At 41.2% G+C, this 23,594-nt stretch overlaps 1 protein-coding gene across 1 annotated transcript in view; it reads left to right on the top strand.

Moving 5' to 3' along the window:
* Positions 1–3,521: 3,521 nt before the first annotated feature.
* Positions 3,522–23,594, top strand: part of COG2 (component of oligomeric golgi complex 2) — a 74,807-nt gene continuing 54,734 nt past the window's right edge. Inside the window, exons 1-3 of the mRNA XM_075531952.1 lie at positions 3,522–3,721; positions 16,360–16,521; positions 18,581–18,646. Of these exons, the coding sequence (XP_075388067.1) occupies positions 3,650–3,721; positions 16,360–16,521; positions 18,581–18,646 (300 nt within the window). The 5' untranslated portion in view covers positions 3,522–3,649. The remainder of the gene's footprint in view (positions 3,722–16,359; positions 16,522–18,580; positions 18,647–23,594) is intronic.

Here is a 23,594-nt window from a genome sequence, read left to right as displayed (position 1 = left end):
ACCCTTGATCATTCTCTACCAGGCCTGCCACTCCCACCTCACCACCAATTTGGATCCCATGTTGTTCCCTTGTCCCTGGGTTTGTTACCACCACTTCCTTACCCCCCACCTCCCCCTATCCCAAGTCTCCCCGGAACTATCAGTCCCATTGTTTTTCCTCCAGATATTTCATCCAGCCTGTCTTATTTAGACAGACCTGCGGAGATAATAACATGCACAAAAACAAGACAGAGGAAAACAAAGCAACAGTATACAATAAGATATCGTATGTTTTTTTGGGGAAAAAATTCCCCCCAATTCCTTATCACTCAAACCTAAATAGTGATCTGAGTGGTTTCCAAAAAGAGAGGAAGAAAAGTGAAATTGTATGTATTTGGAGTCTTAAGCAATAAACCAGTTCATCTCAAAAACAAAAGAAAACAAAATAATGATGCGTCAACACCTTACACTGGCATGGTAAGCAGAGTTCAAAAAGTAGAAACCCACAATTGCTGGAGAGGGTGCGTGGAGAGTGGACCCCTTACACACCGCTGTGAGGCTATAGAAGTGCACAGCCATAGTGGAAGGCAGCATCGTGCTTCTTTAAACAGCTGGGAATAGATAACACGGTATGACTCAGCGTTCCCTCGACTTGGTGTACACCCCAAATCCACACTAAAGCACAAACAGATACACGGACAGCTGACAGGTCTCTAGATTAGGAAGAAAACGGGGTGTCTTCCCAAATGCCTCCCTAGCAGGGCCACAATAGAGGGGTTGGAAAGAAATTGTGCACGCTAGTTAGACAGCCACGGGAAAAACGCAACCTGGGCCACACACAGTACTAGTACCAGCCACATGACACCACACAGGTATGCTTAAACTCAGTCAATAAGGTGGAACAACACCCTCAACCATGCCCCCATGCCACCCCCCCATGTGGAGATGAGGGTGTATAAAAGCACGGGGTAAGCCACTGCCCTTGGCTCTTCTCTTTTTCAGGTGCGCCTTGCAAGTGGAGAGTGAGCCCCGCTCTCCTGGCCTCTGGGGATTTCCCTGCACTTGGTTCAGCATGCATGGCTGCACGCCCCTGTTCAGTATTCTTTGCACGGGGTTGCGTGTTCAGTCTCGATCTCCCACGCAGTCCTTGAGCTGCCTTGCACACTTTCCAGAAATGGCATGTACTTTGGAGACTGTCAAGCCGGAAACTTCCCTTCACCTCCTAAAAATCACTTGGATTACAACAGTGCTCCTGCCTCATAAATTCTTTCAGCTCCGGGAAACAAGAATCAAGGCATACCACTTCCAAAACCCAACACAGCTATGTACATTCATTGGCACACTACTTCCAACAACAAGATGGAAACAACCAAACAACCCACCAGTGGAAGAATGGCTAAATAAAATTTGGTACACACACCTAGTAGAATATTATACAACGCTGAAAAATAATGATGCAACTGAAATACCACATGACATTGATGGATTTGGAGGACATTATCCTGAGTGAAGTTAGTCACACACAAAAGGATCAATAAAGTAGGAGGCCACAGTTAAGCAAAAATTAAGATAGAGCTGACCATACCTAGAGAAGCAGGCTTTGACAATTACTAGCAGGAGGGGTGGAGGGGTGGGAAGTAAATGGGTAGAGCACAGACAGGTGCTATTTTGATGAAGGGGAAGTTCAGATCCCACAAAAGGGAGATGGAAAAGAAGGGAGGAGGCAGGGCAAGCTAATGGGAGGGTTGATCAATTATTAATGTTGGAAAATACAAAACTGATGAATTGATATGTACACTCCCACATAATTTGCGATATAAATAAAAAAATTAACTATCCTGGAATCCCTGTCTGAGGTCTCCACAAGTCAAAATTGACTTGAGGGAAGTGAGTTCGGTTTGGGTTTAATCATAGTTCTTACTTTAAATGATGCTAAGGAATAATTTTTCTAGAGATAAATCATGACTCTCATACAAATACAAAAAGAACATTTGTCAAATATCTGACTTAACTTTTTAATAATTAAGAGATCCTACATGTCCAAACCACTATAAGCAAGAATTCAAGTAGACACATATAATCAGTGGTGCTGAAATGATTTTGCTTCGTAGACCTCTGACTTCCTCCAGAGATGGGAGAGGGTGAAGATCGTACTTTCAGGAAGCAAAACTCATCTGCAAGCCTATAGACAAGAATCTTTTGTATTGATAGCAATTACCTACAATTTAAAGACTGATAAAATAGCTGAAATCCAAGAAAGAAAAGATAACCACATAGAATCAGATAATCTGGAAAGGTGCACTAGAACCACTTATTTTTCCATTAAGAAATCTCTAAACTTTTCAAAGCTTTTCATGGTTTTTTCCTATAATGCAAACATAAATAAATAAATAAATAATCTTTACAATTTCTACTAGTTAGTTATGTCATAAAATACACATCACAGTATATTCAGGTTAATGCTCAGGGGTCCTAAATCCCACTTCAGTGTCCCATAAATAGTTATTATGATCACTGGGTACTCATAATATTTACTCATTAGAGACATGAAGTAGAATTTGGGACACCTTGAGCATTTATTTGTCACCTAATCGTAACGGGAAATATTCAGGAATCAAGCCAACCCACCTTAAATCATCTTTGAAGTGAAAACCAAACACACACACACACACACACACACACACAGCCATTGAGTGATTCAGACTCATGGAAACTTTCTGTAATGTTTCCAAGACTGTAAATATTTACAGAGGGAAACACAGCCTCATCTTTGAAATCTTCTCTGAAATGAAACAGGCTGTAAATGTTCAATTGACCCTCGTGATTCTGTTTTCACAAAAGAAAAAATCAAAGAAATAGAAACACAAGACTTATTCTGAGCAACGTAGAGGGAGGCCACCCTGACGTGTAAGCAACAAAGCAAATAGCTCCGAGGATGCTAGTTGCAATGAAGTTTCTAACACTAGAAGGAGAAGTATACATCGACCAATGGCTAATCTTAACATGAATTGTTTAGATCAATTGATAGCAGATTAGGAGTGGTCTCTGGTCTGATTACGAACACTTTTACTATTGACTGCTCTTGGAATATGAAAGAATGAATAAGTCCTAGAAACCACAAACAGTTCAAGAATTGTTACAGTAAATATTTTCGTGGGTGAGAAAAAAGCCCATAAACTCAAATTAAGATATTTATTAAATTTCAGGGGCAGATTACTTATAGAGAACAATTTCACATGACTATTTTCATATCTTTGGGCATAACAGAATGGGAATGCAGTAAGGAAAGCAAGCCTGAAAGAACACCAAAGATACATGAGCCATTGTAGGGCGGGAGAAATGCCTCCACCCGCCCTTTAAGCCACTCTAGTCCGTTTGTGATTTCCCTGCAGAGCGTGCTCAGGCAGCAGTGCCACCGCCGACTGCACGGGGGCAGTATAGCACACTGAGCTCTGGGGTGGCGGCCCAGGGCCCCTCTTGGCCACGCCCTCAGGAGGCCCCGCCCGGTGCCCTCGTTGATTGGTTGCGGGGCGGGCGCTGCCATGTTGGCGGAAGCAGTGCCCTGTGGGCAGTGGAAATTGACCGTGGCTGCGGCCGGCGCGTCTGTGCAAGGCCTCCTGGTCTTTTTACCTCGTGTGCGTCTCGGTCCTGAGAGGCGGCGGCTAGCGGCATGGAGAAGACGAGGATGAACCTCCCCAAGGGACCGGACACTTTGTGCTTCGACAAGGATGAGTTTACGAAGGTGCGCGCCCGAGCTTCCTGTCCCGGAGCCGGGCCAGGCGTTAGGTTCTGGTGCCGTCCCACCCCCGCCCCGGCGCTCTCTGCGGGTTTCCGCTGTCGCTGCCGCGGTCCTGTGCAGCGCACGCCCCCTCCCAGTACCGGCGGGGTGGGACTCGGGAACCTACCCTGTTGACGGGTCCTTGAAGGAGCCCTTGTAGCACTTTGCAGTGAATCTCCTGGCTCACAGACGTGGCCTCGAGTAAAGCCCGCTGTGAAATGGTACAGATTTGGGTGCAAAGGCTTCCAGGTTCCGGGCAAGGGGTTGTGAGCTTAATGTTGAAACCCTCGTTATTACCGGATCCTGTCTCTGCTGTGTGGTCAGATTGCCAGGGCCCCTGTCAGACAGAATCTTGTGTGAGCACTGCCGTGTGCACATAGAAGCTCAGCAATTCTTAAACTCGATGCACGTCTGCTAAGATCGAGTTGGCGGGGGTGGGGTGGGAGGCACTTAATCTAAAACTCAAGGAGCCCGGGTGGTGTAAAGTTTACGCGTTGGGTTATGACCCACAGTTAAAAACTGCCAGAGAAAGCTAGGGCTTTCTATTCCCATAAAGAGTTAGTCTCGGAAACGCACAGGGGCATTTCTACCTTCACCTACAGACTCGCTTTTAAGTCGGTATCGACACAGTGACAGTAGTGAGTTAATCTAAACCAGCATTCATCTTAAATTTCTAGATCGAGACATGGGATATACTCCCTAATTTTGTTACAGTTCAGCAAACAACCGTTTCCTTTTCTAAAGTTGCTGTATGTCTCTTTATAAGATGAACCTAAAGTTAGCCTGCAGATAATTGTAGGAAATAATTTTCAAGAAAATAAATGTGAATTGAAAATGTTTATTGATAAAGAGTAATCAAGTACAGCCTTGAAAATGCCCAGAATTTGAATCAGAGATAGAGGAACTTTGGCTACTTCTTTGGTATATTCTTCTGACCCCATTTATTGACACCACTTAACAGCTACTTTTAGCGTTTAAAAAGTTAAAAATTTTGACTCATGGTAGATATCTAAAATTTTGGAAGACGAAATTTCTCTTTCTCAATACATTTTCAAGTTAAAATGCATGCTTGTTTCATTCTCCAGACAAATCATTCTTTCTGCTTTTTTATATTTGCATTCAAATCACAGCTCTCAAACTTGAGATTAAGAAACTGTTTTTAGCTGGATCATTTTTAGTGTGGCTATATCATTTTTAAAAATCATTTTACTGGGAGCTGTACAACTCTTATCACAATCCATACATACATACGTTGTGTCAAGCACATTTGTACATTTGTTGCCATCATCATTCTCAAAACATTTGCTCTCTACTTAAGCCCCTGGCACCAGCTCCTCATTTTGTCCCTTCCCTCCCCACTCCCTCCTCCCTCATGAACCTTTGATAATTTACAAATTATTATTTTGTCATATCTTGCACTGTCCGACGTCTCCCTTCACCCACTCCTCTGTTGTCCGTCCCCCAGGGAGGATGTTATATGTAGTTCCTTGTAATTGGTTCCCCCTTTCTACCCGACCCTCCCTCCCCTCTCCCCCCTCCCAGTGGCTATATCATTTTTAATATGCGAGAACCATATACATCTAGGAATAATGAATGGTTGCTTTGAGCTTGCTAAACCGCCAGAGTAAAACATGTAACCAGAGTGGTTGTGTCCACAGGAGGTTGTTAACTTTCTGGTTTAGGAATTGGTTTCACCTCCTGGCTGAGTGCAACTCTGAAGTAAAGGAAGCATGAACTAAGGACACATGATTGGACAAAGGACACAAACAGATTAGGAACATTGTTCTGACTTTACGAATACAGGAGTACAGAATATCTTGTTTATCTTTATTTCATCAGACCTCTTTTGTTCTCAACACTGCCCCATTTCCTTTCTTAATCTTAGGTGACAGAATATCTTTGGAAAATGAAGTTTCAGGACGTAGAAATCGTAAAATATTACTTCCAAGAGATAAGAGAGGGAGACAACTGGAAGGGGTAGCAAAAATACCAGTAAATCTGTGTTTTTCCTTGGAAGTATTATAAAATTTATTTCTTGAATAAATGAACTCATGGCCCCTTGAAACACCGATTTTTACTTGTGATATTTCTTTGAAGTTAATAGCAGGAAGCTTAAAAATAGGTTAGTTTTGTTTCACTTGCCTTATTGCATTTCAATTTTATTTTGCGCATTTACGTAACAGATTAATTGCATATTGAGGCTTGGGGCTTTTTTTTTTTTTTCAAGTTGCCCAGAGCTGAGAACTCAAGTAAATAAGTTGAAAAGTAGGCTAAATATGCCATAGATTATCATCTTTAAATTGGGAGAAATAGGAGAGGAAGATAAGAAATCTGGCATGAAGCATATTAGGTACTCAAATATTAGTTAACTAGATGAATAAATTTTCCAATTAGAGATTTCTTTTGCCGTTTCAGAAATGCACAAGTAGTCCTTAACAATGTTTTGAGTTGCAATGACCTGTTATGATAATTTTTGGGTGTACATCTTACCATTAGTAATATGTACTAAATACATTATTGTGGTGTTAATGTGCTAATGCCATCATCCTCAGATATTCATTTATGGTGTCCAAGGATAGGATACACCAAGATAACATAATGATAGGCAATAATAATGGGGGGGGCGGGGAAGATATCCTACTTATCAGAACCAACTTAGCAACAGTCACTGTAACAAAACCCTGTCATAAGCTTGGGACTGCCTGTCATGTCAAACACAGGTATAATATTAAACGAAGGAGCTAGACATGAACTTTAATTAATCATTAGAAAGAATAGTAGTTCTTTATAATTTGTTATTTCAGCATATTTTAAGACAGTCTGTTCATAGATGGTAGACAGAACTCTTGCATACATTGTTTCTCAAGCTTGAATTATTGGGTAACCAGATAAAGATTTCGATTTAGGGACATGATCTTAACTTCCAGATTTGTTGTGTCCTGTGCAGCGGGAACACCCAGTCTCACAGCCGGGACTAGATTTGAAGGCAGGGGCTAGATGGTACAGTTTTAGGGTTGTGGTATGGATTTGGGGTGCCAGCCCCCACCACTAATCATTGAGAGATAGAAGAGAGAGTCAAATAATGGAGTCAGACACAATTCATGGTAGCATGCTCACCTGGATGGCCATGATCTTACCAGCCAGGTCCACACACAGTGTGCGCCGAAGGGAGGTGGGGTGGAGACTCTGCAGGAGGCTCGAGGACCAGGTCCAGCGTGAGGCTGTAGAACCTGCTTACTGCTAAACAAGGGTTATATTTCCTTGGGGGGGGGCATGATTACAGGTAACCACACATAACAGGAAGGGGCAGTACAATAGACATACACATTGTAGGAAGGGGATGTATGATAGGCATAAGTGTGACAGGAAGGGGATGAACTACGGGTATGCACCTAGGAATGGGAAGGTCTAGGGGTATACATGTGATAAGATGTGCAGACCCTAGATTCAAGATGGCAGCCTAGCCTTAGTCATCCTTGGGCACATTTGACCTCTCTGGGGTCTCCTACAAGGAAACAGACAACTACTGTCCTTATCAAAAGGGAGTGGGCCCTATTTGTTGTGGGATAAACAGTGGTGTCTGCTTGGTCTAGATAGCTGATAACCTTCAGGGAGAACAACCCCTGACCTACTTCTGATGACCTCCAAGTGCATAGTCATTCGTAAGCAGCCAAGTTTGGCATATATTTTGGGGAGACAGCTTGGGAGAAATCCTTCTGTCTCCCACATAGGGTTGTCAGTCATCGCCCACTGTTCCTTAGGGCAGTAACACTCTTATGTTTCCTCATGGCTAGCTCCTTTGTCAGTACTTTTTCTGATCATCTGAGTTAAAGTACCTCCCCTCCACTGCTCTTCACGGTGCCCTTTTAATTTTCTTTCTGGCACTTATCACAATTCATTAGTATCATGCTGATGTATTGTGCCATTTTCCCAGGAGAATATTTGCTCCTTGATAACAGTTGTCTTTCTTTTTTGATATCTATATCCCCAGTACTTAAAGTAGTACTTGAGGCACATAATAATTATATTTTATTATTGAATATACAAGGGCATTTGTTCATCTCTGTAGCCCTTTAATCTTTGGAAATGGTTTGAAACACATTCACATATGTTTACATCCACATAGATCATATTAATATATTACTTCCAACCCTTATTTTATTCAGTTTAGCCCTTGATGCTTTATTGTATAAACTTTTGTCTCAATGAGATAGTACAAGATTCAAGGAGACAGATCATATCTTAAACATTGTGTTCCTTCTTTGAAATATTTCCCACGATAATGAATATAGAGTGATGATTCCTGGGAGAAGTTTGATCCTGTCATTACTGTATATAACTAGATGTTACAAACGTTGTTGTCAAAGAATTTGTCTTACATGGGTCCATAATCATTGCTCCTGGAAGTAGCAGTCAGGAGATCAAATGACACATTGCATTAGGTAAATCTGCTACACAATATTATAGGATGTTACTTTGATGACCCAGGTGAGCCATGGTATTTTCCCTCATCTTAAATACATGTGAAAGTTAGACATTGAATAAGGAAGACTGGAAAAGAATAAATGCATTAGAATTGTGCTAGAGAAGAATATCGAAAGTACCATGGGCTGTTAAAGGACAAACAAATCTGTCTCGGTAGAAGGTACCACCAACATGCTTCTTAGAGGCAAGGTTGATGAAGACGTCAATGTGCTTTGGACATATTGTCAGGAGAGACTGGTCCCTAAAGGACGACATCATACCATGCTTGGTATAGTGGAGGGCAGTGGAAGAGAGGAAAGTCCTCAAGGGGATAGATTGAGCCAGTGGCTGCAACAATGGGCTCCGGCATAGAAACAATTGTGAGGATGGAACAGGACTGTGCAGTGTTTAGTTTTGTTGTACATAAGGTCACTATGGGTCACAACTGGCCCCATGATAAACGTCTACCTATCAATGACTACGGGATAGTCTTCCATTTGGGTAGGTCTCTTTTGATTTCTTGTAATAGGTGGTGTCTTTGGTGTTCTTTGTGTCGGCCTTTTGTTTCTTTGGGTGGGTACATTCCTATGTATTTCATTTTTCTGTAGCTATTATAAATAGTATTGATTTCTTCATATCTTTTCAGAGCTCTCGCTGCTGCTTTACAGGGATCCAGTTGATTTCTGCCTGTTAATCTTATATTCCGCTACTTTACCAATTCTCTCAATTGCTTCTAGCAATCTTTGTGGAATTTTGAGGGCTTTCTTTATATAAAACCATACCAACAACAAAGAGTGAGAGTGTCATTCTTTTAATGAATTTTTATTAACCCTCCTAAAATATATTTTCCCATGGTTTTTCCAAATATTTTAGTGTAATCGGGTATTGTGGAAATAGATTTCATGAGGAAAGGTGAGAGAGCAGAGTGATAGAAAAGGCAGGAGAGACGTGTAAGCAAATATTCAGCTCAGAAGATGATTTCTGTATGTGTCTTAGTATTTCCATTCACACACACACACACACACACACACACACACACACACACACACACACACAATGACGCCTCACCTCGGTTGTCCAACAGCTCCAAGCTCCGACTTCCACTCCTCGAACAGCAAAGTTCAAAAACATTTGCTCAATGTTCTTAACTTTGCTTGATAGTAAAACCAAAAATCCAACTTGAAAAAACTTGTACAGTCTGAGGATGAGTCACTCACGGCGTGTCAACACTTCATTGTAAACGCTGCTCTCTCAGACAATATAATGCTTTGTTAGTGCGCTAAAACATGTCATTGTGCTTTATTTGCATGAAATATCATAACCATGGCTCCAAAGCAGGTTAGTGATCCCAGCAGTAAAGCTAGAGGAAACCTGAGAACCCTGACAGACTGAAAGAAAGAAATCATTGCAACGTTTGAAACAGATCCCTGCCTGTCTGATTTGATGGCCAAACAACACGGCTAACTCTCAGCATCATCATTTTTGTGGGGGTAAATGTGATTAAAGCAGCAAATGTTGTGAAAAGGGTGAATTGTTAACCATGAAGCAGAGATCATCAAAGAGGTTGAAAAGTTAATGTGAGTTTGGATATATCAGAAACTCGATTGGTGATAGTGTATCTGAAATGGTGACATGAGAGAAGGTCTTAAACAGTGATATAGGAGAAGGCTAATAAGCCTCTATAGTATTCAGAGTCCTGAAAAAATGAACTTATAAGTGTAACTTTTGGACCTCAGTACCAGTTGCTTGGTTTTCCATTATTTCTTACTGGAACAATGCATCCAGTTCTTTTTCTTTTTGAACACTTGAGTTTAACAACTGAGGTATCACTGATATATAGAAGTAGAAGAAAAGATGGAAAGAAAAGGAAGAAACAAAAAGATAAGAAAAAGGAAGCGGTGTAACTGGGCTGACAAGAAAAAACAACGGGGGGGGGGGGGGGGGGGAGTGTAGGGTGGAGTTCTATTGCAATGATAACCCGAATTAATAGCAGGACTGCTCTGGGGGTGGGGGAGACTTGGTTTGAAAAAGTGTATAAACCTGAATTGGGTAGGTGTGTTTGGATGTGCAGTTGTGCCGATGTTTGGGAGGTGCCCATATCAACACCCCCTCACAGGAAGAGAAGTAGGCAGAAAAAGGGAGCAAAGTACAAATTCTTTCCCCCAAATAAACGAAGTTAAAAAAAAAGTGCAGTTTGGGTAGGAATCCCTGATTCTTTGGCTGTGTTGCTGTGTGCTTGGCATCAACCATGTGGGTTGGCGGCATGGGAGAATGGTCACCGGGCAGGGGTTAAAAATGGGAGAAAGCTTTGTTGGGTGGTGAGGATGGTTGCATCACGCAGCCCATGTGATCTGCTATCCATGCAGGGTCAGTGTGGCTTGGCTCACAGATAGGGAAGGATCCGCTAGTCCGGGGATGGGGAGTGCTCAAACGCATCTCAGACTTCTAGTTAATGGTGAAGGGGAGTCAGTGACATTCAAATCTCCAGCTTTAAGAAACTCTTAGATTTCTCAGGTAACAAATCACCTTACTCAAGAGAAAGAATTCACGCTGAAGCCTGGTTTGTGGTCCAATTGGGCTTTTCTAAAGGATAGAGTTTAAGGCTATGCAGTCGCTGAACACAGGCACCCTTGGGCGGAGGAGCAGCTGGAAAAGAGAATGGTGGTCTCCAGGTTCCGGCCTTTAGGGCCTTCAGCTGGGAGGCGTAGTCAATGGTACTGATTGACCCCATTGGCTTAGTTGGGCCCACCCAGGTGTTCCGCCTTTCTGGCTCAAAGGCCTGATTTGGTGCATGCCTTTTAGCTTTTACAGGCTTCCAACTTCCTGTAAGGGGGTGGGTGGTGGGCCTTGGCATGTAGAGGAACAACCCTTGTTCCTGTTTCTAGCAACTTAACAAAACTGGTGTACTCTTAGTTTGTAAGCTTTTTTCTGGCTTCCAGGGAGCACTGGTGGGACCTCTGGTGGTTGCCGAGACACTTTTGTGCTTCTTAATTGGCAGCCATGTTCCCCGAGTCTCCATCCTCTTTCACTTTTCCGAGAGTGTCCTTTGGTGCACAAGAGTCTTTAATTTTTACGAAGTCTAACTTAAAAACATTTTTTGTTGCTGTTAACTTGTGCTTTTGCTGTCATGTTTTTCAAGAAACTGCTGCCAAATCCAAGACCATGCAGATTTTTGCCTGTTTCCTTCTAAGAGTTTTATAGTTTTAATTCTTACAGTTAAGTGTTTGCCCCATAATGAGTTCATTTTTATAAGTGGTGTGGAAATAGGAGTCTACACTGCGCTGCAGGGGACACAGTGTGGGAATTGTGCCTGGTCTGACACGCCTCTGCACCTCCCCCCCCCCACACACACACACCAGGTAAAAACATGAAGGATGCGCAACAGAGCAGCAAGGGGAGCAAAGCAACGAAGTTCCCAAGGAATCCCAAAGATGGACTTCAGACTCAGAGGGCTTGGCCCCTCACCAGACTCAATCAGAAAACTTAAATAAGGGTCAGCAGACAGACCTGGAAGGATTTATAGCCCCGCCCCCTTATTTTTATTTTCTCATGTCTGTAGAGCTAGGCAAGATAAACAACCCTGAGGAGTAAACAATGGGACCAACAGTTTTAAGGAGACATGAGAAGATAGGGTGGTGGGGAAAGAGGGGGGAAAGCCAAGGACAAGAACAAGAAGAGATCTGAAATCGATGGCATGGAATCCCTGCTGGGGTCCTATCAAGGGCAGTGTAGCTGAGAGGAATTACTGAGAGCCAAATGAGGGTCCAACATGATAGTGGGAGAGGAGGAAAGCAAACGGTACTAGAGGGTAGAACTAGCAGGCAAAAGACATAGAGGTCTAAAGACAGGCGTGTGCATATGTAAATATATTAATATATAATCATGGGAACATAGGCCTATGTATATATATATTTATATGTTAAGTATTAAGGATGCGAACGAGTGGAAACCCAACGCTCATCTGTAGAGAGTGGGCGTCCCCTCACAGAAAGGTCCCAAGGAAGGCAGGAGTCAGCCAGGGTCAGCATAGCACCGAGGAAACACACAACAGCTCTCTAGTTCTTTAATGCTTTCCCCCCACCCCCGCCCTCCCACTAGCATGACCTCAGTTCTACCTTACAAACCCAGCTAGACTGGGGCATGTACTCTGGTACAGATAAGACATCCATGATGGCAGGGGAAAGTGGGAGGAGAAAGGGAACCGATAGCAAGGATAGACTTATAACACCCCCCACATCCCCCACCCCCGACAAGACAAACATAGGTGAAGGGAGACAGCAGATAGTATACGATATGAAAACAATGATTTATAGTTTATCCAGGGTTTAAGGGTGGAAGGTAGGAGAGTGGAGAAGGGAGGGTAAAAAGAGCTGATACCAAAGGTTCATTTAGAAAGAAAATGTTTTGAAAATGGTGATGGCAACATATATACAAATGTGCTTTATACAATTGGTGTGTGGATTGTTATAAGAGCTGTAAGAAACCCCAAAAATAATTTTAAGAAATTAGGGGTCCACATTCATTCTTTGCATGTAGAAATACAGTTGTCCTAGCATCATTTATTGAAAAGACCATTCTTTCCCAATTGAGTAGTCTTAGCACATTTATTGAAAGCTGACTACAAGTGTATAGTTTTCCATTTTTTTTCATTATCACTTCGTTTTCAATTACTTTTAAAGAACTACAATGTAAAGTAAAAGTATTTGTGGTTTTTGAAATTAGTGGTTGTTGTTATAAAGCTGACTAATCTAGTACTCACTGATATTCTAAGTAACTTGGGTCTTTATATTAAGCAATATTTGTTTTTCTGAGAATAAATACATAATGGGAAAGTTTTGTACTAATATTACCTAGTAATATTTTTCCATTGTAACTGCACTGTACATTTTACAGTTGTATCATGGAGTTTAGCTCTGGAAAGAACTTTAAAGAAAGAATAGTTAACGGGCTCATAAATGGTTTTTCTACAGTCATATATATATATATATATATATATATATATAATTATTAAGGAATAAGGACAAATATGTGAAGCACTTCATAACATCGATGAACCTTGAGGACATTATGCTGATTGATATTATAACTCACAAAATGATAAACAGAGATCATTATTATAAAAAGTCAAGTAAGTCACAGGCTAGAGGCTAGATAAATGTTACCTTGGATTGCTATGGATCAGATCTGACTCAATAGCACCTCAAAGCATGATGGAGAACAAGTGATGAAAGCTTGGTAGCCATAAACACCTTGAAGGAATGAGTCACGGAACCCTGGGAATCAGAACAGTAGTTTTGGGGGACCACAAGGTAAACTGGCATCAAATAGTTCACAAAGATAGTATTCTGTCCCTACTCTGGTGAGTACCTACTGGAGTCTTAACGCTGTGAGCTGGCATCAAAGTAAAGTACAACTATTGGTCTCTCCTCACCCAGAGGAAAGAATAGGGATGGAAATTGAAAGGCTGGTAGATTTAGAAACAGTTATTGCAATGGACACACAAATCAGAATAAAGAGATGGTGCCCAACTTCCCTACCGACTCTGAAAATGATCACATTAAAAAGACATGTAGAATGAGGGAACAGGGAATGTGGAATAGAATTCAAAATACAGACCATGGCTTACTGGTGGAACCCCCCACAAGATTACAACCCTTGGCCACCCTGCAGGTGTGGAACGGAACTTATTCTGTATTTGTAAAGTCAGCTGTTGAAGATCATTGAAGCAGTGTTAACCCAAGGACAAAGTTCAGAGGGTTTGGGGAAGAAGGAAGAATGAGAACAAGGATCAGAGAGAAGTAAGACAAGTGAGGGTGCATTGAAGGGATTGCAGTGGGTGCGTTGAAATAAAATAGATGAATTGTTTAATTTAAAACTGATAATCTCTATAAACCTTCACTTATTTCACATTATAAAATTTTAAAAATAAACGTATTTAATGGGAAGTCTAAATAAATAAAGCCATAGAGAGAGTCAGTAGCAAGGCAAGGACTTCATGATGATTCCTGTCTTATTTTCTTTCTGTGGTATGCTACGTAACTCATAATGGAAGATGTTTCCTGAGATAGTCTCAAGATGCAAAACGTCCAGATTAATTCTGGCTCCAGGTAAAGAAGCAGATGGTTTTCCAATGGGTGGCTATGAAATGAGATTTGGTAAGAATGCTTATCTGACACTGTTAGGCAGATATTGGATAGATTAATTTAAAAAATCCATTTAAATAGGACCTTTTAAGGCATAGACGCCTTGTGACATGACACGGTGGGATAGACATTGGGTTTCTAACCACAAGATTGGTGATTCAGATCCACCAGCTACGCTGGGAGAAAGATGAAGCAGTCTGCTCCCATAAAGATTAATAGTCTCAGAAGCTCATAGTGAACAGTTCTGCTTTAGAACCTTGTAGAGTCACTAAGAGTCAGAATTGACTTGATGGCAGTGGATCTTGATGCCTTGATGGCAGTGGATCTCTAAGGAATAGGACACACAGATCTAGATACTTTAAAGCATATATAGGTATGTTTTTTAAATTTTATTGGTGTAATGCGAAATTATTTCTTCTGCAAAATCAATCTACTGGTTAGATTTATATATTCTCTCTCTTACATTAAGCTTTAGTTTCTCTTAGGCTATCAAACCCTTTCTATTTGTACAGTCCTTCTCTGCCTTGCACCACCCAGTTGTTGATGATTATCTTCCCATGCCTAATTTAACAGAAGTTTTTCTTAGCATCCTGCCTGTTTTAAGCCTTTCCAAAGCATTTGCCTTGGTTTCTATAAAAACAATTTTCTTATTCTCATATTTTGTTGTTCTATAGAAGACAACATAACACAAACAAGTGATCTAAATAAGTTTGAGGGAATCACAGATAAAATAGATAATAAGTAACTTTCTAAGCTTGTAAGGAATCAGGAGTATCTGAATGTTATAAAGTGGAAATGAGAAATACATACCATTTACACTCGAATAAAAGCTGACCCGAATATAAGCCGAGGCACCTAATTATTACCTGGGAAACCAGAAAAACTGATTGACTCGAGTACAAGCCTAGGGTGGGAAATGCAGGATGTGAATTCACAGAGACCAGAGGGGAGAGATGGAGCGCACCCACAGACACATCCTTACCAGTTCAGCTGCTGGAGTAAGTGAATCAATACGGGTGCTTCTGTGAATTGGAGCTGTCCACGTTATAGGACGGCTCTGATTGGTTAGATGTGAGTAAACAAACATTCAAAGCCCTGTCAGCGGGGCTTTGAATGAACAGTGGAGGAATGGCAATCACCCGCAAGATATTACACCTCGCTGGTATACCACTGACCTGTGTATAAGCCGAACCCCAGTTTTTCAGCACATTTTTTGTGCTGAAAAACTTGGCTTATACACGAATATATACGGTAGTTTATGAAACCACTACTTGTAAATTGGTTTTAAAAACCTCAACATATTTTCACTTGCATGTGCAACATCAATATGATACTAAAGTTTTATTCACTATCACAAAAAAAAGATGGTACTGTTGAGTAAATATTGTACTGCTAACCACAAGGTCACCAGTTCAAACTCATCAGCTGCTCTTCAGGAGAAAGATGAGGCCATCTGCACCCATAAATCTAGGAAATGCCATGTCAGGTCATTGTGAGTTGGATTGCTATCACAAAAAGCCCATCCTAGGTATTTTATTACATGAAGAAAAAACAGCACGAATATTAAGATGTGTGTGTGTGTATGTGTGTAGAAAAGTCTGGAACTAAAATTTGAATCATAGAAAAATATTAATAGTCCTTAATCTAGCACATCAGTGTGGGTGACTTTTTGTACTTTCTGTCATGTAGTTCTGTGTTGCTTGAAATTTTTTACCATTGAACATTAATTATAAAATTATTTTGAGCTTTTCATTTTGAGAGGAACCTTTTAAAAATGTGTCATTGTGACAGAACATCTCGCTGGTAGAGTTTAGGTAACAGGAAAGAGTAGTTGAGGTTAGTCATTCATTCCTTCTTAACGTCCTCTGAAAGTGAGCCAACCTCTTGGTGTCATCTCTCTGTAATACAGCAACGTTGCCTTAGAAAAGAACGGAAGAGGATTTCTCTCATTTTATGTAACTTGCAGTGACTTTTCTTTCTGGGTTTATTTTGCAGGAAGATTTCGATGTTGATCATTTTGTGTCCGAATGTAGGAAACGGGTCCAGCTAGAAGAACTTAGAGATGATCTTGAACTCTACTATAAACTTCTTAAGACTGCCATGGTTGAACTCATCAACAAGGATTATGCGGATTTTGTCAACCTTTCCACAAACTTGGTAAACTGAATTCCACTCTTCCTACTAGCCAGTGCATGTGCGCACACACACACACTCACATTTCTGTCAAATTTACTTAAATATGCTGTGTGCTGTTAGAAACCTTTTAAGTTGATTTTCTTCCTATAACCTTGAAAGGGTTACTAATTTCATTTATAAAATGAACAGACTTTCTTCGTTTACATTTTTAAAACATCTAAGACTGTTCTAGCTGGGTTATTTTTTTATTGAGGTAGTAAATATTAGTGAAAAATAAAAGATAATAACATCAGAGTGATTTTGTGTGTGTGTGTGTGTGTGTGTGTGTGTGTGTTGTTATCTTGCTTACTTGTTACCAGGAGTCCTGGTGGTGTAGTGGGTTATGTGTTGGGCTACTAACTGCAAGGTCAGTAGTTCAAACACACCATCTATATGCAGATCAAAGATTTACAGCCTTGGAAACTCTGAGAGCAGTTCTCCTCTGCTTCTAGGGTTGCTATGAGTCAATTGTCAATTGACTTAATGGCAATGGGTTGGTTTGGTTTACCGAATACCATGGAATAAGGTAAAATGGAGGGGCAGCAAAGAAGAGGAAGGCCCTCCACAAGGCCGATTGCCACAGTGGCTGCAATAGTGGGCTCAGGCATACCTGTAGGATGGCGCTGGACCAGGCAGTGTTTTGTTTGTTGTGCACAGGGTTGCTATGGGTTGGAACTGACTTAATGATACCTAACAACAACAGTATGAAATAAGGAACCCTGCTGGTGCAGTAGGTTAAGCATTGGTCTGCTAACTGCAAAGCCAGCAGTACAAACCCATCAGCTGGTACATGGTAGAAAGATGAGGCTTACTAATCCTTTAAATATTTAGTCCTGGAAGCCACATGGAATAGTTCTACTCTGTCTTACAGGGTCACTGAATTGAATCAACCTGACAGCAGTGGATTTGGTTGATACCATAAAATCTTGCTGATTTAGACTAATTTGCAAGAGAAAAGAAAAAAAAAGCATGCTTAAGGAAATGCTTAATTTACTTCCAGGTACATGTCTTACCCATGCTAGATTGAGGTAACATTGTTACTTGTAAGTCAATTGGTTTTATAAAATTGAAAGAATAATTTGTGATGGAGGTATAGGTTATTTGCAAAAGTTATTTATACCACCTCAGTGCGATTTGTCTTGCACTGCTTTCTGTTGGGTTTCCCAGCACAGGAGGAGTGGATGTATGATGATAGCAACTGATACAAAGTGTTGTAGGGAATGCAGGGGGAGGGGGAGGGAAAGATGGGGATTTCAGGGGTGAACAGTGGAGGCAGGAGTGGGAGGGAGCACTAGAAGTGATGGTGACTGTATAGCTCAGTTTGAAGGTGAGGTGACTGACATGGAGGGTGCTGGGGGCTCTAAGATCCATGTGATGTCCAACTCCCTAGGGGTGTGTGATTGAACAATTGAACTGTTCAACTGTTTAACATGTGAATTGTGTGCCAAGAAAGCTGTTGGGGGAAACTAGTGGTTTAGGAACCTTGCATTTTAGTACTCACAAAGTTTGTCTTTCATCTTCTTGTTCAAATTTTAATTTCCTTTATTTGTCAAAGAAAGTACAGAAATTAGTCAACTCTGTTGGAATTTTAAAAGCATTAAAATTAATGAACCATATTTATTTTCATGAAACATCAACTAAGGATGTTCTAATAGTTTTAGAAAGTTAGAATATTTTATTTGAATTCTAGTTAATTTGAATTTCTCCCCCAAGGGCTATAATAATTTAAATGAGATCCGACTTTCACATCAGCTAGTTGAATATTGTAAATTAGAGACAGCTCTTCACCTCTAGTTAGAAATCTTCAAATTCATTTAAAATTTTATCCAAAAGAAAATTGTACATACAGAGGATTTCACTTATTTTGACATCCTTTATTTTTATTGTGCTCATCTACATACCGTAATTTAGTCATGGTTTATCATTATTTAGTGGTAAAGTAACGTTTCTGGTACAAAACCTAAATTCATTACATATATAATCATTAAATTGCTTTTTCCTAATTTTGATGTGTTTATATCAACATGATTAACCTTGGCAGGTTGGCATGGACAAAGCCCTCAACCAGCTTTCTGTGCCTTTGGGACAATTACGAGAAGAAGTTCTGGTAAGTCCCCAAGTAATACTACAGTTTCTCACGGAGCATGATCTATGTGTGCGCCTCCGATTTGCCAGGTTTTGTTTGTGCGTGTGTGTAGTATCCGTGGTAATAGTACTCACCCTTATGGCCCTCTCTCAGATTATAAATTATTCTCTCTTTGGTGTGTGATGTTACAACCTAAAAAGAGTGCTTGACTTAAAGATAACAGTTTCTCAGGATAAACAGCTTCAGATTGTCAGTGAAAATTCAGTTTATTAATGGCACAAAACTGTCAGTGCTCCCCAACTTACAAATGGCTTATATTTCTTAAATTTCTCATTCTCAAATTACTTTCCCAGACAATATGACAGCTTCCTCAACTGGTACACAAAAGCTATTTAGCCCATAATATAGTTGGAAGATAATATTAAAATAATATAAGAATTAACAAGTATTATATTTTAATGTTTTCTTACAAAAATGTCTGTTATGATCCCTGAGCCGTTGGTGACAGGGTTTTCATCTGGATGAACAATTGACTTAACTTAGATGTCACTTCCCACTTGCCACCTTCAGTCTGTTTTAGGGCTCCTCTTGTGGACTCCCTTACAACTCCTGTTCCTTCCATTAAACTTAGTATTATCCTATGCCTGTCACCACTGGATTAGCAGCTTCTTGTATAATCTTACTCACCTAGCTTGTAGTGCCTGGCCCGGAGAAGGTACTATTAGATAATATAAGTAAATATTTAGTACATTTATCTATGGGGGGGGACGAGGGAAAGGAATGCACAATCACAGAAATATTCAAAATCAAGGAAGACAGGAAAGAATTCTTAGAAGAGAGCTGTCTTGAATTGGGGCTGGAACTAATATTTTCAGATTCTTTCAAAGATTGACATCTTGGTGCTTGAGTGAAGCTTACACCAGCTTGTTAAATACTTTTCTTTGGCTTTGCAGCAGAGTGGCTTTTGTGGTGCACCGCCTTTGCCGGTCTTTCCCTTTCTTTTCCATTGTGCCTTTCCCGCTTCTTTCCTTGTAGGCGTTGTCATTTCCGAAATGTCAGCTTGCCACTCTTCTCACGCCAGATTCTCCTGACTTCTGCCCTGAACTCTGGTCCTTTATTCACACACACACAGACTCTAGTCCTACCTTGCTGACAGCCAGCTCCATCTCCATTTCCCCTCTCTTCCCCTTTATAATTACTTTTCTCCTAATCAATAGGCCCCAGAGCTTTGCTTCCATTGTAATTCACAAAGCTCGGAGATTTTAGGTTCTCTCTCTGAGGGATCAGGCTGTTTCTATTTTGTGTGTTAATGACCCCTCATTGACTAGCACAGTGACTGGCATTTGAGAAGTATTTTCTTTTTATAGAATCATTTTATTGGGGGCTCATACAACTCTTATCACAATCCATACATCCATCCATTGTGTCAAGCACATTTGTACATTTGTTGCCACCATTTTCAAAACAGTTTCTTTCTACTTGAACCCTTGGTATCAGCTCCTCATTTATTTTCTCCCTCTCCCACACTCCCTCCCTCATGAACCTTATAATTTATTAATTTTTTTCATGTTTTACACTGACCAATGGCTCATTTCATCCACTTTTTCATTGTCTGTCCCCTAGGGAGGGGGTTATATGTAGATCATTGTGAAAGGGAGAAGTATTTTCTTAATATTAATTAGTTAACTGAATGATTGACTTTTTATATAGAATTTATTTGCCCTGGCTTACGCTTGGTTCTCTGGAAAAGCAAAACGGGTGAAGAGGTGGTTATCAAAGAAGTAACCCTAGTTCAAAATCTTTGAGGCATATGTCAGCCTAGAAGCTTCTCTTGGCTCTAGAAGCTGTAAGAACTGATGATCCCAAATCTGCAGCTCAGACAGCAGGTTTTTGGTTGACAAGGAGAATGAACCAAGGTTGCCAGGTAAGCCAGCTGGCCCCTGAGGAGTCCCAGGAGAGGCAGGTCAAACATCAGGCTTTTGGCTCAAGTCCAAAGAATTGGGGTCAGAGGACAAACCATATGTAATGTCCAGACATAGCCAAAAACAAGCAAGTTTTTTTCTCGTCAACCTTCTGTTTGCTTGGATTTTGTGTCTGGGTTTGTACCAGTTGTGGTCCATGTCAGCCTGCTGATCCTGAGAGTGGTCTCAGCCTTGTCATGTTCCTGCTGACTTTGAATCCAGGCTTAATCTGTGTTCTCTCCACTTACTCTTTTATATTCCTGCTTCATCAACCAGCAGAAGAGGGCTTCAGCTAGCATCTGACTTAAGGACTTGAGTTGGACTGGGTTGGGCCGCTTCTATGATATAAATTTCTTTATTCACATAAAGTTCTTTCGTGTGTGTGTATATGTATGTGTGTACATGTCCTGGTTTTCTTTCTCTAGAAAACAGCCTACACACATGGGTGATTAGTTTTTCCATCTCTTTAAAGAATGATGTTGGAATCAGGATCGGAACTGCATTATATTTATAGATCTCTGGTGGCATAGTTGGTTCCTGCTAACTGCAATGTCAGCAATTTGAAACCAACAGTGACTCCTCAGGAAATAGATGGGGTTTTCTATTCCTATAAATAGTTACAGTCTCAGAAAATACAAACGGACAGTTCTACCCTGTCCTATAGGGTCATGGTGAGACAGTTGACTCAGTGGCAGTGAGTTTTCAGTAATATTGATAGTTTCACAGTTTTCCTATCCATGTACATGGAGTATTCTCCCATTTATGTTGATATCTTTTGGTTTGTTGTAGTAGTAGCCTTTTTCCCCCAACAGTTTTATTGTCACATATTTTACATATCATACAATTCAGTAGTTGAATCATTCAATCATATATCAAGAAGAATTGTATAATCATTACCATAGTTAAATCATTGAGTCATATCAAGAAAAATTGTATAATTATTACCACATCAGTTTCAGATTACACCCACCCCCGTGGTTGAGTCGCCTTTAAAGTGAGTTGTGCAATCACAGTCATTTCTAGTGCTCCCTGCCCGCTCCTGCCTTCACTGCTTATTCTGGAAATGCCCTTTCCCTCCCTATCACCTGCCCTAGAAACCCTTGTATCAGTTATTATCACTATGCACCCGCTCCTCCTTTGCTGCATAAACTGAGAAACCCAACAGAAACAATAGAAATAAAAATTAGGGGATGAGGATAAAACAACAGTACTATAAAGACAAAAATACAAATAATGAATACGAAAGAAAAGACCCCTATCAGCATTCAAAAAACCATGGAAGAAATCCCTGTCTTGGAACAAGTAAGATACTTGTACCCAGAAAAAATTCAGGTTGGGTCTATAGAGAGGTCAGTTGGCCAAATGTCAAGTTCGATCCAGCATTACCAAGATTTCAATGGTCTGTGTTTGATGGTAAGGCTGTTGGAGTCTCTTACCTGAGGCTACAGGTGCTCTGCCAGCAGCTCAGTCTGACTAGATCCTCTGCAGATGGGTTTTGGGTTCCCACTGTCCTCCATAGCCTTCTACAAATTGGGTGTTGACAATTTCAACACTGATACTTTTCCCTTTCTCATATTCGGACTATGTTATTGTCATTGGATCACACAAGCTGGTGTTCTTCTTCTGTGTGGACTTGGTTAACTCCTCGCTTGGATGGCTGCTTGTTTGAATGCAACCCTTTAACACCCCAGACATTCCAGTTGATAGCCAGGCACCATTTGCTTTCTTCACCACACTTTGCTGTAGCACCCTTATCTTCAGTGATCATTTCATAAAGGTGAGTATCGAGCAGGGCCATGTCATCACAATGAACTGTTCTTCAATTGGGCTAGAGTTGAAGCAGGAATCCAGACTCCATCAGCTTGTCCATGGGGTTTACACATTTCAGGTTTACTCTGGTAGTCCTAATATGACAAAATCAAGACCGTATAAGGCTAACTGCTCCAATAGCAGCCATAAGCCAACCAGTAACGAAATAGAACAGAGAGAGAGAGAGAGAGACTGACAAGCACGAAAGCAAAAACCCAGATAAACAAAGAAGTGCAGCATTGTCAATCCCCCCCCCCAGGGTATAAGTTGGTTGCAATATTACCATCATCAATTTTCCCAGTGACCCAGCACTCCACTCACTGTCGGGATGAGGAGTCTGTGTTCGATGAAAGTACAGTTTCATCTTGCCCTACACAGTTCAATCTCGCATTTAATTGGACTCTGTTAACCCTAAGTATGGGGATTGGTGCTGGGGGGAGACCTTCCTGGATCAGTTTTTCCAAGTGCAGATCCCTGCTCAATGGATCAGAACCTGTCGTGCCACTGCATGGTGGTCATCGAGGTACTTCATATATGGTGGTCCTGGTTCCCCTTCCATTGGATACCTACCAGCTCAGTGTGTTCCCCCCAAGGTCCAGTTCCACAGTCCTGGAGTGGCCACAGTCCTGGAGCAGCCATCCAAGTACCCCAGTCCTCAGGCCAAGGGTGCAGGCAGCTTCGAGACAGGATTCAGTTCATTCAGTGGGACTTACGTTAAGTTCTTCAGGTGCAGTCCCTGCATTATGCCATGCTGCCTGCAAGATCATCTTCCATGATCATTATGGTGCTTAGTCCAGTCACTGGAGATTGGGTAGAAACGGTTGGCTAGAAATACATGTGTAATGCCCCCCTAAGTTCCCTACACTCATTGTTTAGCATCCCTTCCCGCTGTGAGATTAGATCTCCCCAATCACCCACCATACTCACAAACAGAACTATCAGCGTCTCCTCTACAATGTTAGTCCCCTCTCCTGGTTTTGGATTGAATTTCCAGCAAAATTCTCTTTCCATTCCTGTGGGGAAACCATTGGTTTGCTCCAGCCTTGTTTCGATGTTCTTTAGTCTCAGGTGGATGGTCATTTCCCAAGTCCCCCCTCTTGTAGGAGTGACCCCAGGCATTGTGGGGTTTCGTCCTTCACGCTGGCTCTTCTGGAATGTGTTAAAGGGAGATGATGTATGAGTCATGGCCACCATGGAGT

The sequence above is a fragment of the Tenrec ecaudatus genome, chromosome 1 (genome assembly GCF_050624435.1).
Source record: "Tenrec ecaudatus isolate mTenEca1 chromosome 1, mTenEca1.hap1, whole genome shotgun sequence".
NCBI lineage: Eukaryota > Metazoa > Chordata > Mammalia > Afrosoricida > Tenrecidae > Tenrec > Tenrec ecaudatus.
Note: the sequence above shows the minus strand (reverse complement) of the source record. Positions and strands in the feature narration are given on the sequence as shown.